At 41.1% G+C, this 14,969-nt stretch overlaps 1 protein-coding gene across 4 annotated transcripts in view; it reads left to right on the forward strand.

The window, feature by feature from the left end:
* The window catches only part of STAG1 (STAG1 cohesin complex component), a 378,319-nt gene that overhangs the window by 190,879 nt on the left and 172,471 nt on the right, over positions 1-14,969 (forward strand). For all 4 annotated transcript variants that reach the window (XM_048863147.2, XM_048863151.2, XM_048863150.2 and 1 more), the window contains one exon: positions 9,300-9,398. In XM_048863147.2, the coding sequence (XP_048719104.1) occupies positions 9,300-9,398 (99 nt within the window). The remainder of the gene's footprint in view (positions 1-9,299; positions 9,399-14,969) is intronic.

The following is a 14,969-nucleotide window of genomic DNA, read 5'->3' on the forward strand; positions in this document are numbered from 1 at the left end:
TGAAGTCTTTGGCTAGGAGGTGCATCAAATGAGCACTGCAACCATATGTTATTAGCTTGGGACTCTCTTCTAAATAATTTCTTCTCATCTTGATTACATTTGCAGCATAGTCTGTGACCAAGCTGCATACTAGACATTTGAATTTTTTTTCATAGTTTGTTATAGCTTTTCCTGCTACTTCTTGTAAGTATTCTGCTGTGTGTGCATTTCCTGATGTATCAATTGTTTCTGTAAGGAAGACATTCCCTTCTTCTGTTGTCACACAAGCACATACAACAGGATCATTGTGGACATTGCTCCACCCATCAAGACTCAGGTTAACAATTTCACCCCCTAAACCTTTCGCACGCTGCTCAATTTCTCTTTCATGCACATTATCCAGCAATTTGCTGCAACATCTGCTCTGTTGGGTGGACTGTATCTTGGTCTTAATGACTGAACCATGTTAATGAAGTGTGGGTTCTCAATCATACGGAAAGTAGAGTTTCTTGCAGAAACAAACCAGGCAATTTTTTCATCAATTACCTCTTTTTGTCATCTGCTGGTTCTTATCACAAACGTATCTGTGGTTGTTTCTGGATGATGGAGATTTTTTTTTTTTTTTTTGCTACAGGCGATATACTGTGGCTATGTGACATACATGATGTGACTGACACACTATCATTGGCAGATAACTCTGAAACTATAGAAAATGATGGTGATCTTCAAGATGGATAGTCTTCAGAATTCTGTATTTTGAAGATGGATTCTTCTAAACAAAATAAGTCAGTGCAGTTATTCAATTATTATTACCATACTGCTCAATTAGTATTACTCATTGCATTCACTGACACTCAGTACTACTTTAAAGGTGAAATTGTAAAAGGAAGATCTGCTTATTTCAGCTATTTATTTTTTATCACAACTGCATCTAAAATGATCATACAGTACCATAGAGTAACAACTATATTTTTTGCTCAAACATGAGAATTCCAGACTCGTCCAGAAGGAAGACAGGCAGTCCTTAAGCAAGAAGTATGAAATAAAAAAGTTTACCAACCTGAAGATCCTGCATGTTCAGACATGTTCCTTTCATCATCTTCAAGGCAGCTTCCTCCTGAGAAAAAACACTTCTCATGATGTTGTTTCATTTGGGAAACCAGACCTTGCACTTCTTTGTTGCACTGTTTGCATTTTGCATGCATGCCCGTCTTACCCACGGGTAGAGGAACTTCATTAAAATATTCCCAAACTGAGTCTCTCTTACGGCTTGCTGCCATTATAGGTTTTCCCTTCTAGTGGGAGAATGATATGGTAGATCTCAAATCAATGAAGGCTTCAATGAGAAAGACCTCAAGACTTCTGGAATATGCTGCTAAACAGTTTCACTTTTGTTTCTACTGCCTATCCCTCCCTTCTCACATTTTTCTCCAGACTTTTTCTCCTTGTCCAGATCTATTCCGCCCCCAACAATCTTCTATTCATTGAACTTTTTGAAACTTTTCACTTTTAGAGCAAGGTAAGGATTGACTCTGTGTACACAAATTTGCAGAGGGACAATAGGGTTGAGGTCTGTTTTTCTCACCTCTATATATTATTTATTTAAAAACATTTTTCCTGTTCACAAGGGTGTTATCTCTGGAGACACAAATCCACAGTTTGAGAATGGCAAAAGTAAGCATCTCTGATGGTTTCTTCTAGACTGAGCACTGAGTCCTATTGGGTAGTGTGACAAAGTTCCTACTCTACCTTGGTGGGTCTTGTGCTTATTGGTGGATTTGCTCGCCTTGGAGCTTCACGGAAGCCCTCAGCTTGGCCATTTTTCTGAATCCACAGTCCAGGTCGACAACTCCTGTGTCTGTCCAGGAGTTGGGAGGATTTGCGGGGGACCCGGGCCCACCTTCTACTCTGGGTTCCAGCCCAGGGCCCTGTGGAATGCAGCTGTCTAGAGTGCCTCCTGGAACAGCTGTGCGACAGCTACAACTCCCTGGGCTACTTCCCCATGTCCTCCTCCCAACACCTTCTTTATCCTCACCATAAGACCTTCCTCCTGGTGTCTGATAATGCTTATGCACCTCAGTCCTCCAACATTCCGTGTTCTCACTCTCAGTTCCAAGTGCCTCTTGCTCCCAGCTCCTCACACGCACACCACAAACTGAAGTGAGCTCCTTTTTAAAACCCAGGTGCCCTGATTAGCCTGCCTTAATTGATTCTAGCAGTTTTTTGATTGGCTGCAGGTGTTCTAATCATCCTGTCTTAATTCTCTCCAGAAGGTTCCTGATTGTTCTGGAACCTTCCCTGTTACCTTACCCAGGGAAAAGGGACCTACTTTGCCTGGGGCTAATATATCTGCCTTCTATTACTCTCCTATAGCCATCTGGCCTGACCCTGTCACAGTAGATAGAAAGATTAACCTAAATAATCTATACAGAAGCCTCTGGAGCCCCATAAATTTGAGTCCCTAATCCATGAACTATTGGAACTCATTTACAAAACTTTTCTTAAACATTACATGAATATATTGTCTCATACTATAGAATTAGAATTTATAATCCCTATTCCATGATGAGATATCTTTGAGCTATAATGTATCTTCATTAAAACTATCTTTAGATAGGTTTTTTTCCCAAAAACGCATTTTATAAAAAAAAAAAAATTTAAATAAAAAAAAATACGATTTTTAAATTTTTTTTAAAATTGATTTTTATCCACCCTGTTTGCTATTAGCAGTTGCAGATTGGCTACATGCCACTTTAGGCAGTCTCATCATACCATCCCGTTCATAAACTTATCAAGCTCAGTCTTGAAGCCAGTTAGGTTTTTTTCCTCCACTGCTCCCTTTGGAACGCTGTTCCAGAACTTCATTCCTCTGATGGATAGAAACCTTTGTCTAATTTGAAGCCTGAACTTGTTGATGGCTAGTTTATATCCATTTGTTCTTGTCAACATTGGTGCTTAACTTAAATAACTCCTCTCCCTCCCTGATACTTATCCCTGTGGTGTATTTATAGAGAGCAGTCATATCTGCCCTCGGCCTTCATTTGGTTAGCTATACAAGCCAAGCTTTTCGAGTCTTCTCTCATAAGGTAGGTTTTGCATTCCTCTGATCAACATAGTAGCCCATCTCTTCACTTGTTGCAGTTTGAACTCATCTTTCTTAAACGTAGAAGACCAGAACTGCACACAGCATTCCAGATCAAGTCTCACCAGTGCCTTGTATAATGGCACTAATGCTTCCCTATCTCTACTGGAAATACCTCACCTGATGCGTCCTAGGATTGCATTAGCCTTTTTCACGGCCACATCACATTGGTGGCTCATAGTCATCATGTGATCAACCAATACAGAGTGTCTTACTCCTCCTCTGTCACTTCCAGCTATACGTCGCCAGTTTATAGCAAAAATTCTTGTTAGTCTCTCAGTGCATGACTTTGCACTATTAAATTTCATCCCATTTCTAACACTCCAGTTTTCATGGTCATCCAGATCTTCTTGAATGATTTTCCAGTCCTCCTCCATATTAGCAATACCTCCCAACTTTGTGTCATCCACAATTTTTTTCAGCACACCCTTGCTTTTTGTACCAAAGTCATTAATAAAAATGTTAAATAAGATTGGTCCCAAGACCAATCCCTGAGGAACTCCACTAGATACCTCCCTCAGCCTTGACAGTTCACCTTTCAATATGACTTGTTGTAGTCTCCCCTTTAACCAGTTCCTTATCCACCCTTCAATTCTCATATTAATCCTCATCTTTTCCAATTTAACTAATAATTCCCCATGTGGAACTGTATCAGATGCTTTACTGAAATCAGGTAGATTAGATCTACTGCATTTCCTTTGTCTTAAAAAATCAGTTATCTTCTCAAAGAAAGAGATCAGGTTGGTCTGGCATGATCTACTTTTTGTAAAATCATGTTGTATTTTATCCCAGTTATCATCATTCCTCTATTTTCTTAACTACTTTCTCTTTCAAAATTTGTTCCAAGACCTTACATACAAATGAGGTCAAACTAACAGGCCTGTAGTTACCATGACATTAAAACATCGTGCTCAGCTTTTAAAAAGGAATACTCCTTGTCCTCAAGCTCCTGTTAAAAAAGGCAATGCAATGTTCCCATGTCAACATTCTGAAACTTTTAGTCATTCTCTCCAGTGTACCAGAAAGCAGTCTAAAAACCAGTCTGCAAGACACCAGTCTCCAGGAGGTTCCTCCCAGTCTTAAGCCTCCTCAGTTTTGATGCATTTGTCAGGAGTACAGAACCAATTTCATTGTGTTCTTTACTTTCCTTTAGGACCAGCAGGCCCACTACTAAACAGCTTGAAATCAGATCATGCAGAATGGCTACTGCATCCTTTTCAGTTTTCACTGCATCCTTTTCAGCTCTAGGCTGCCTCTAAATCCTGCTTCCACATCTCTTCAGGGATCCTGATGAGATATTACTTCTAGGTGAATTCTCTTCTACAGAGGGATCCATAGAACAGGTTCAGATTGTGTACCAAAGGAAAAGCTTCTACAGCAGGCACTTCCTCATCCGAAAGAACCTCTCCACCATATTATCTTGTGGAAACTGAGGAGTTTCATCAAAAGATAAATTCTGCCTGCTGTCTTTGGGAAACATCACCCCCATCCTCCCGCCCTCTGACTGTCACAGTTCTTTCACCCTAAAGGACATGTACTTCCATGTACTAATACAGCCATTTAGTGTGAGCAACAGACACTTTCAATACAAGGACCTGCCATTTGGACTGTCAGCAGCACACACAGTTTTCACCAAGTGCTTGGCAATGATGGCTGTCCACTTAAGATGAAAAATCAATTTCTATCCTTACTCAGACAACTGGATGACAAGAACTAGATCCAGTAACCTACTCAGGTTATTAATTCAGACAGCCTGCAGTATCTTCAGATCAGCTGGGAAAAGTTTTCCCTAGTTTCCGTCCCGCAGATATCCTTTCTAGATGCAGTTCTGGATTCCATACAAGTCAAAGGAGAGGTCTGCAGCAATCTCGCCGTATCAAAATCATTTTATATCTGCAAGATTTTTCCTGATAGCTTTAGCCATTTATGTCACCTCTTAGGCTTGTCTCAGGAGGAGACCTCTCCAAGATTCGATGGTCTAGAATTACAATAACCTACCTTATGCTTTCTATACCACAGAAATCACATTACAAGAGTCTGTCATCTCTTAAGCTTCCTCTGCAATAGTAATCACAGAAACATCCAAGCTAGAGGGCACCCGACCAAGGACTGACAATAACCAGCCTCTCATGAGTAGAAATATGCAAAAGCTCACCAAAAGGAAAGAGGTTACTTAATAGCAACTGGTTTCATAGTGGTAGCCATGTTAGTCTGTATCAGCAAAAATAACAAGGAGTCCTTGTGGCACCTTAGAGATGAACAAGTTTATTTGGGCATAAGCTTTCGTGGGCTAAAACCCACTTCATCAGATGCATGGTGTGGAACATACAGTAGGGAGGTATAAATACACAGCATATGAAAAGATGGGAGTTGCCTTACCAAGTGGGGGGTCAGTGCTAATGAGCCAATTCAGTTAAGGTGGAAGAGGGCTATTCTCAACAGTTGACAAGAAGGGATGGAAATCACTTTTGTAGTGCTAATGAGGCCAGTGTAAACAAGGTGGCCCATTTCAAACAGTTGACAAGAAGGTGTGAGTATCAGCAGGGGGAAATTAGTTTTTGTAGTGACCCATCCACTCCCAGTCTTTATTCAGGCCTAATTTGATGGTATCCAGTTTGCAAATTAATTCCAGTTCTGCAGTTTCTCGTTGGAGTCTGGTTTTGACATTTTTTTGTTGAAGAATTGCCACTTTTAAGTCTGTTATTGAGTGTCCAGAGAGAATGAAGTGTTCTCCTACTGGTTTTTGAATGTTATAATTCCTGATGTCAGATATGTGTCCATTTATTCTTTTGCTTAGAGACTGTCCGGTTTGGCCAGTGTACATGGCAGAGAGGCATTGCTGGTACTGGGTGTGGATGGGTCACTACAAAACTAATTTCCCCCTGCTGATACTCACACCTTCTTGTCAACTGTTTGAAATGGGCCACCTTGTTTACATCGGCCTCATTAGCGCTACAAAAGTGATTTCCACCCCTTCTTGTCAACTGTTGAGAATAGCCCACTTCCACCTTAATTGAATTGGCTCGTTAGCACTGACCCCTCACTTGGTAAGGCAACTCCCATCTTTTCATATGCTGTATATTTGTACCTCCCTACTGTATGTTCCACTCCATGCATCTGATGAAGTGGGTTTTAGCCCACGAAAGCTTATGCCCAAATAAACTTGTTCGTCTCTAAGGTGCCACAAGGACTCCTCATTGTTTTTAATAGTAACTGTAGTTCTTCAAGGGTTGCTTCTGTGTACTTCTATATATTATTTTGAGCAGCCCTTGAGGTCCAGCAATGAGCACAGTATAGGCAGACACAAGAATCAAACCCTGTCTTTTTCATGAGGTTTCAGTGACTTGTATTATTTTTCTGGGGTGCCTTATGCCCACTTTGATACCTGGAAAGGTATGGGAACAATTATTAAACAATCAATTTGTAAACACCTGGAGGATAACAGGGTTATAAGGAATATCTGGCATCGATTTGTCAAGAAGAAATCATGTCAGACCAACATAATTTCCTTCTTTGGCTCACTGGCCTAGTGGATGGAGGGGGAAGCAGTAGATGTGATATATCATGATTTTTAGTAAGGCTTTTGGCAGAGTCCCATGTGGCATTCTCATAAGTAAACTAGGGAAATGTGGTCTAGACAGAATTACTAAAAGGTGGGAGCACAGCTGGTTGAAAGACATACTCAGAGTAGTTATCAATGGTTCACTGTCAAACCAGGAGCGTGTATCTAGTGGGGCCCCCGGGGGCAGTTCTGGGTCTGGTATTAGTTAATATTTTCATTAATGACTATGGAGAGTGGAGTGGAGAGTATGCTTATAATTTATAGATAACACCAAGATGGGCGGGATTACAAGCACTTCGGAGGACAGGATTAGAATTCAAAATTACTTGACAAATCGGAGTATTGGTCTGAATTAAACAAGATGAAATTCAATGAAGACAAGTGCAAAGTACTTCACTTAGGAAGAAAAAGCAAATGCACAAATATGAAATGGGGAATAACTGGCTAGGTGGTAGTACTGCTGAAAAGAATCTGGGGGTTCTAGTGGATCACAAACTGAATGAGTCACCAGTGTGATGTGGCTGTGAAAAAGGCTAATATCATTCTGGGTGTATTAACAGGAGTCTTGTGTGTAAGACATGTGAGGTAATTGTCCCATTCTACTCGGTACTGGTGAGGCCTCAGCTGGAGTACTATGTCCAATTCTGGACACCCCACTTTAGGAAAGATATGGAAAAATTGGAGCAAGTCCAAAGGAGAGCAACAAAAATGATAAAAGATTTAGAAAACCAGGTAAGATTAAAAAAACTGGGCACATTTAGTTTTGAGAAAAGAAGGCGGAGGGCGAACCTGATAGCAGTCTTCTAACATGTTATAAAGAGGACAGTGATCAGTTGTCCCTCATGTCCACTGAAGTTAGGACAAGAAGTAATGGGCTTAATATGCAGCAAGGGAAATTCAGGTTAGATATTAGGATAAACTTTCTAACTTAAAGGATAGTTAAGATCTGGAATAGGCTTTCAAATGGAGGTTGTGGAATCCCCATCATTGGAGCTTTTTAAAAATAGTTTGGAGAAACACCTGTCAGCTATGTTCTTAGTTTAATTGGTCCTGCCATAGCTCTGGGGACTGGACTTGATGACTTCTGGAGGTCTCTTCCAGCCCTACGTTTCTATGATTCTATGATATTTTTACTTAGATACACTGTATTATGAATTTTTAAGCAGTAAATTCCCAATTATAACCTTTTCATTGCCTACACATGGTATTTTTCACCATGGATTCTTAGAGCTTATAAATCTTTGCGGATAACTTTTTTTGCCAGAACCTGGTGCATTTGATTAACTGTAGTTTGTTTCCTGATGATAGATAGGTTCACTAGATTGGCACTTATCTACCCCCCATCTCCTCAGAGTTAGAGATGATGGGTTTTTCTTTTTTATATTTCTTAGCTTTGTTTACCATACAGTGTGTTTGAAAAGGCATTGAGAAGAGATCGGTACTTGTGGAAATTTTGCACAAGCTGACCGATGCCCCCTGCTAATGGCTGTTCTCCAAGATCACAACATGGAGCAAAGTCAGATCAGCCTTTCATATTGTAAAGAGAAAAAATTCACTAGGGGGTCAATCTTTTGCATATTCAGTGTACATCTTCAGAAGACATTGTTAGAGATGGAAAGCAGGAGCAGGAGGACCCAGAGGTGGAGTGAGTAAACGGACTTCTTTATTGCTGTACTTGTTCCCCTCGACCCAATTGTCGAGTAAGCCCCAAATTAATCATATCACACTCTTTTATCTAAGTTAATATGTAAATACCCACATTACTACAATGCCCCCCAAAACCCTTATTTAATAATATGAATGCCTATATAGTGAATATTAATAGCTATATACTGAATATAATTATACTCACCCCTGTTTACAGCATTAAGCATATTATACAGATATTTTTACCTTGCAGATACATTTCTTTGCAGTAATTGTAGCCACAAGTTCCCTTAATCATCAATTCACAGGGGAGGGAGGAAGGGGCCATGACCCTGAGCTCGTTGATGTAGCCAGGAGAGGAAAGGATGGGGGAGATAACACTTCTTCACGCAAAGGGTATCCTTCAGACAACCATATTCCTTATGCAGCTGCAACACTTATCTATCCTTAACAAGCAGAAGGGAAAGGAAAAGGATGGCAACTTCATCTATCAAGCGAAGAAATAGTGCTTGCCTGTGTCTTACTCCCTATTACCATGATAGCAGTTACCCAGGTCTTTACTTAACCCTTAGATACCCCAACAGACAAGAGTTTCAAATTATTTTTATATTTTTTTTCCTGGTTTTCAGTTTTTTTGTTTGTTTGTTTTGTTTTCAACATCAACTGAAAGAACTTTTAGAAGCCAACTTTGCACTCAGTCCTGCCTCCATAAACTTCAGTGGTGCAGGTTGGGTCTTTTCTGTATAGAGAAGCAGAAGAATTATAACACTTGTTTTTGTAGAACATTCCCTATTATTTTTATACATTTTAATTTAACTGCTAGATTGTTTAACGATGTTGGTTTTGGTAACTTATTTACATAGAATTTTAAATGAATAACAAAACTAGAGATTACTAGGTGGATGCTACTTAATCTTCATGTGCGTTTCATTAGGATATTTTGGCTAATCTTAGTGTGTTTTTCTTTAGCAAGGTGAAGTGAGGTTGAAGTGTTTGAAAGCTCTACAGAGTCTGTACACCAACAGAGAGTTGTTCCCTAAACTGGAGCTATTCACTAACAGATTCAAGGTAAGAGTAGAAAGAGGAAATGTGATTTTTGAAAAGACTATAGAACTGTAGAATTGTGTCTCATCTATCTAGTTGTTTCACTTCTCTTAAGTCATGTGCATTAAATTATGTGAAGGAGACTCACCTGCTTCTGCCACTGATTAAGTTCTTTTCATGGGGACTGTCCAGCTACAGTGGTGAAACTATCATGTTTTCAGTAGGAAAGGGGCTCTTGGTCTTTTAAATTAAAGAAATGTGACTTATTTCAGAAGCAGAAATATTTCTGAATGAAATTTATGAGGGTGATACGAGCACATTTATTTTTGAAGTTATTTATCAAACATATATCACTAGATCTGGGCATGATTCTTTCTTTCCCACTTGTCCTCTCACATTACCAAATAATCCTATGATTTTTATATTTTAATCTCAGTGAATTTTAGGGCTCATTGAAGGTTTTCCCATGTACTATAATATTTACTTTCATATATAATATATATATATATATACTCTCTATCTAAGAGTGAGTGTGTGTGTGTGTATGTGTATATATATATACATACACACACACACACACACTTTCTAATATAATATAATTAATAGATTAATATCGAAAGGGATGCCGTGAAGATAACTCTTTAATGAAAGTGTGTGAGAGCATGAATGACTGACTGACCTCAGGGCACACCCCAATAAGGCAATATCTACATCATAAATGTCATTATAATTGAAATTAACATGCAGTATGTTAATCAGTAATGTAAAATGTTCATCCAAGGGTACTTCTCTGGAATGATTCCACACTATTCTTTGAAAGGACAACCTAATAGGTTGTTTCTGACTGGGTGATGGAATTGCTGGGATTTACCATATACCTTATTTAGTTATAAAACACACGGTCTTTTTATAATAGCTAATAGGCAGATGGGCTAATTTAATAAAATGTCATGAAAAAATAATTTAAATGAAAAATAACTTTTCTGTAGTGCTCGCCAGAAAACAATTCAAGGCAGAGCCATGCTATAACCAGCCCAAGATGTCATCCTACATGGCATCTGGGGAGGGGAGTGGGAAAGAATTAGAGCACATCATGTGACACAGGCCTAAGCTTTTATGTGCCTGCGGTATTAAGACCCTTTGGAACAATCTGGCTAAAGTTATAGCCATTGACATATTTTTAATTCTGTAGGTACAAAGTCCTTCTGGAACCGTCAAAGCAGTAATAAATTAACTATGGGAACATTCACACAAACACACATTCACACTCTCCACTGTAGAGATGTATGTGCGTCCAATGCATTCAGGTCAGAGACTTTTGCCTGCAGTATTAGTGACACATGCACCTCTGCTATGCTCACATATGGAGCTGGAGTATAAAAGGGGTGTGGCTGCCACCTCCCACTCAGTTCTTTCTCACTGTCCATGGTGAGAGTTGATGCTTCCTGTTGCTCTTGAGCTTTGTTTTTCCTTGTTAGCCAGCTTCTACAAAACCTTTATAAATAGTTGTTGATAATGTTTAATGCAGTGTAGTTGTAGCCATGTTGGTCCCAGGATATTAGAGAGGCAAGGTGGGTGAGGTAATATCTTTTATTGTTCGTTTTTGTGTTGGAGACTGTCATCAGTTTTTTTAGGGTTTTATATATATATATATATATATATATATATATATATATAGTTGTTTTGGATTTCTTGTGATTTCCAGGTAGCATTCCTGGGTTTTGTTTTTCCCTCTAGTGTATGGGAGCATGTGATGATTTCTTGTTTGTTTTTGTGTTGGAGGCCGTCATCAGGTTTTTTTGGTCCCTTGAATGATCTTTTACTAACTACTTATGCTAAACAATATGTTTTACCTCGTACTTTGCTGTGTTGCTGGGAGTTCCTTTCCTAGACCTGAAGAAGAGCTCTGTGTGGCTTGAAAGCTTGTCCCTCTCACCAACAGAAGTTGGTCCAATAAAAGGTATTACCTCACCCGCCATGTCTCTCTGATAGTGTTTAGTGTAGTTTATTTAGGTTGCGCTGGGGGTTGGTCTCTCCATGCAGAGATCCTCAGGATTTGAGCAGTGTGCCATTTGCAGGGCCATGATTCCTGTGAGTAATAAACTTGTGTTGTCTAGTTTGTTCAGATCAGGAACATGTTAAGGACAAATATTCAATATGTACCTCTCTTTTCCAACAACAAAAAAAAGCAAAGGAACTTCAACCTTAAAGTACGTTTACTAGAAAAGGCAGGTGCTGCATCCCTTTTCAGAGCCTTACCCTGACCATGAGAGGATGGAGACTTCTTCGATGAGGAGTGCACCTCTAGTTGCTCCAGCCCCCAAACCAAAATCGTGAGAAAAAAGATTCTCCTCTTCTTCTCCCGTGACCTCCTCAGAATGCTGAAAGCCATCATTTTTGGCCATCATTGAGTCTGGTATCACTTTTTCAGTCTGAGGAGCACATACCTCCAATATCAGTAACTTCAATGTTGATAGGCATTCTTCACAGCAAAAGACCTATTATGCCTTCTTGTGCCTGACTCTCCAGTATTGCACCATGAGGTATTATTAATAGCACCGGCTTCATCTACATAAACGCTGTTGGCACTGTGTACTTTGTAGCACTGCCTGTAATATTGGCGCCATCAACATAGTCTGGATATCAGTCAGCATTTCACCTTCCACAGCTGCTTCCACCAGGGTCAGCAAATCCAGCTTTAGCATCAGTGCTGCTGGTGCAATAGCATGCATTGCCCATGCTAAGACCTCCATCAAAACAGTTTCAGATTTGGAGCATGACAAGGTGTTTCTCCTAAAAGGCCTTTTAGCTCTCCTGATAGATGATATTTGAAGGACTCCATCTGTGACATGCAGCAAGAGTGTTACCCTTACAGGGTTGTTCCAGCCCTCCACCATAGATTGTGCAGACCCTGGACTAAGAGAAAGTCACCTTCTCCTGTACCTGTTCCAGTCAGGGAAGACCTTCTCCTGGTTTGTCACCTGTCCCCAACGTAGAACTGACTAATGAACTGAGGGAGAAACCCACACATTTTCTACCATATATGTCTTCATTTTTGCCTGATGAGACCATTTGCTGGAGTTTTCATCTCCTCCTGAAGCATTTAAGATCTTTTCAGATCTTAGGAGGAGGGTGGCCATATTAACATCTGTGCCAGCAGGGGTTCTGCTGGACAACCCTCACAAACTTTTTGACATTTTATAGACTGCAGCCCTGGGAAGGGTTGCCCTTCCCATTAATGAGTCCCTGTTAGACTGTGCTAAAACCCTATGGCAGGCCCCAGAATCTGTACCACCCACTGCGAGATATGTGGACAGACTTTATCAAGTTCCTCAGCAGGAATTTGATTATTTTTTCAGCCATCCTGTACCAAAACCCTAGATAGTCACTGTGGCTAATGAGCACTGAAGGCAGACTCAGTCTAGGGCTGCCAAAAAGGGCAAAAAACATAAGATATTAGACTTATATGGTAGAAAGGCCTCTATCACTGCAAGCCTTCAATTGAACGTCTCAATACACGTTTACGAATTGGGTAGCAATGTGAAGGAAGGATACATCATCCAATTCACTTCCTTCCCTTTCCCCACCATCCCTGTTCCTTTTCAGGGACTCATCTCACGAAGCTGTATTACTTCAGGATGTGCAGTCTCTTTTGGAATTGGGAGCAATAGAGGAAGTTCCTTACCAGCAGAGAGGGAAAGGTTTCTATTCCCATTACTTCCTGATTCCCAGTATAGGAGGTGATCTGAGGTCCATTTTGGATTTGAGAAAACTGAATGGATCCATCAAGAAAATGAAATTTCAGGATGGTTACCTTCACATCTATCATTCCTTCTTTGGAGATTGGCAACTGGTGTGCTATATTCAGTTTGCTTAATGCTTACCTTCATGTGACAATACATCCGGCCACAAAAAATATCTTTGAATCATAGTCGGGAACACACACTAACAGTACACAGTGCTGCCCTTCAGTCTGTCCTCAGTAGGAGGGTGATGAAGCACTGGAATGGGTTACTTAGGGAGGTGGTAGAATCTCCATCTTTAGAGGTTTTTAAGGTCCAGCTTGACAAAGCCTTGGCTGGGATGATTTAGTTGGTGTTCGCCCTGCTTTGAGCAGGGGATTGGACTAGATGACCTCCTGAGGTCTTTTCCAACCCTAATATTCTATGATTCTATCCCATAGGGTGTTTACAAAGTGTATGACAGTGGTAGCAGGCCACCTTCATTATACTGTTGTTCAAATACTGAGATAATTGACTAGTCCAAGGAACGTCAAAGGGACAAGTCCAAAACAGCATCTTCATGATCAGAGATCTGTTCTCTTATCTGGGCTGAAATTAAAGGTAGAGAAATCAGTATTACTACCAACACAACAAATATATTCCATGGGGGCAGATCTTGATGCCACAATGGCGATAGCTTACTTCCTGACAGATGGGTTCCAGTCCATAGTCACCCTTTGTAAAGTCCTCAGGTTGCACTTGAGGTTAACAGGACATTCTTACCTCCAACTTGAGGTGCACATGACTGAGCATGCCTGACTTCACCTCAGATGCCTGCAGGCCTTTTCTCAGTATACTGTTCAAACAGGCATGTTGATTTGCACACCTATATGAGCGCTTCCAATCCTAGGCTGTTCTTTCTCAGCCCAGGTATTTTAACAGTAGCATTTCACAAAACCCAAGGTCTGTTCTAGAGTAAGCCAAGTCTCAGAAAATTATGTCCCCAGTTTTTCTGTTGCTTGAACAATGTATCAAGACCCAAAAGAAATTGTGTTCCAGGGATCAACAGACATCTCTGCAGACAAGGAGGGTGTTTGTTTCAAGCTGAAAGAAATCAAACTGGGAAAGGAAAGTAAGGAACCAGTAGAGGAACTCCTCAAAAGCTTGAAAATCCTGCCATTGAATTGGCCATTGGTCTGCTGGTGTTCACAGAGAGCAGAGACGGATTAGTGGGGCCCTGGACCAGAGCAAGTGGGGGCCCCTCCCCACCCCTTTAGCCTGCAGTCCCATTCCCACCCCCTCCCCCCGCTGCTGCTGGGGAAATGTGGTCAGAGTGCAGGGGCTTGTCCTGCCCCCACCCAGCACTCCTGCTGGGGAGCTGTGTCAGGGTGCAGAGGCTTCCTTCCACCCTCCTGGCACTTTTGCCGGGGAGCAGGGTCGTGGCTCAGAGGCTTCCCCCTCATGAGCACCAGGCAGGCAGAGTGGGGCAAGCTCCTCTGCCCTGACTCCACTCCCCGGTAGGAGCGCGGGGTGATGTGTGTAGGTGCCCATTTTTCTGGGGCCCCTCCAGTTGGCCAGGGCCCCTGAGCATGGGCCCCGTTGGTCCGGTGGCTAATCCACCACTGACAGAGAGAGAGAAGGAAAATCCATAGTTGTACCACCAAATTCCTCACATTTCTTATGGAAGGCATGTGGGATAATTATTGAGGCCAGATGGTGGATTAAGTCATGGGCATGCAAAGGGCCATGCTGCAGCAGCTGCTTCAGGTGAGATTCTCTGCACAGTGCTCCTTTTCACATGCATACACCCTGCCCCAAATGCACTACTGAAGCTCTGTTGGTCATTGTGAAGGAAAGAAATTGGGGCCACAGC

Source organism: Caretta caretta, chromosome 9 (genome assembly GCF_965140235.1).
Source record: "Caretta caretta isolate rCarCar2 chromosome 9, rCarCar1.hap1, whole genome shotgun sequence".
In the NCBI taxonomy this organism is placed as follows: Eukaryota; Metazoa; Chordata; order Testudines; family Cheloniidae; genus Caretta; species Caretta caretta.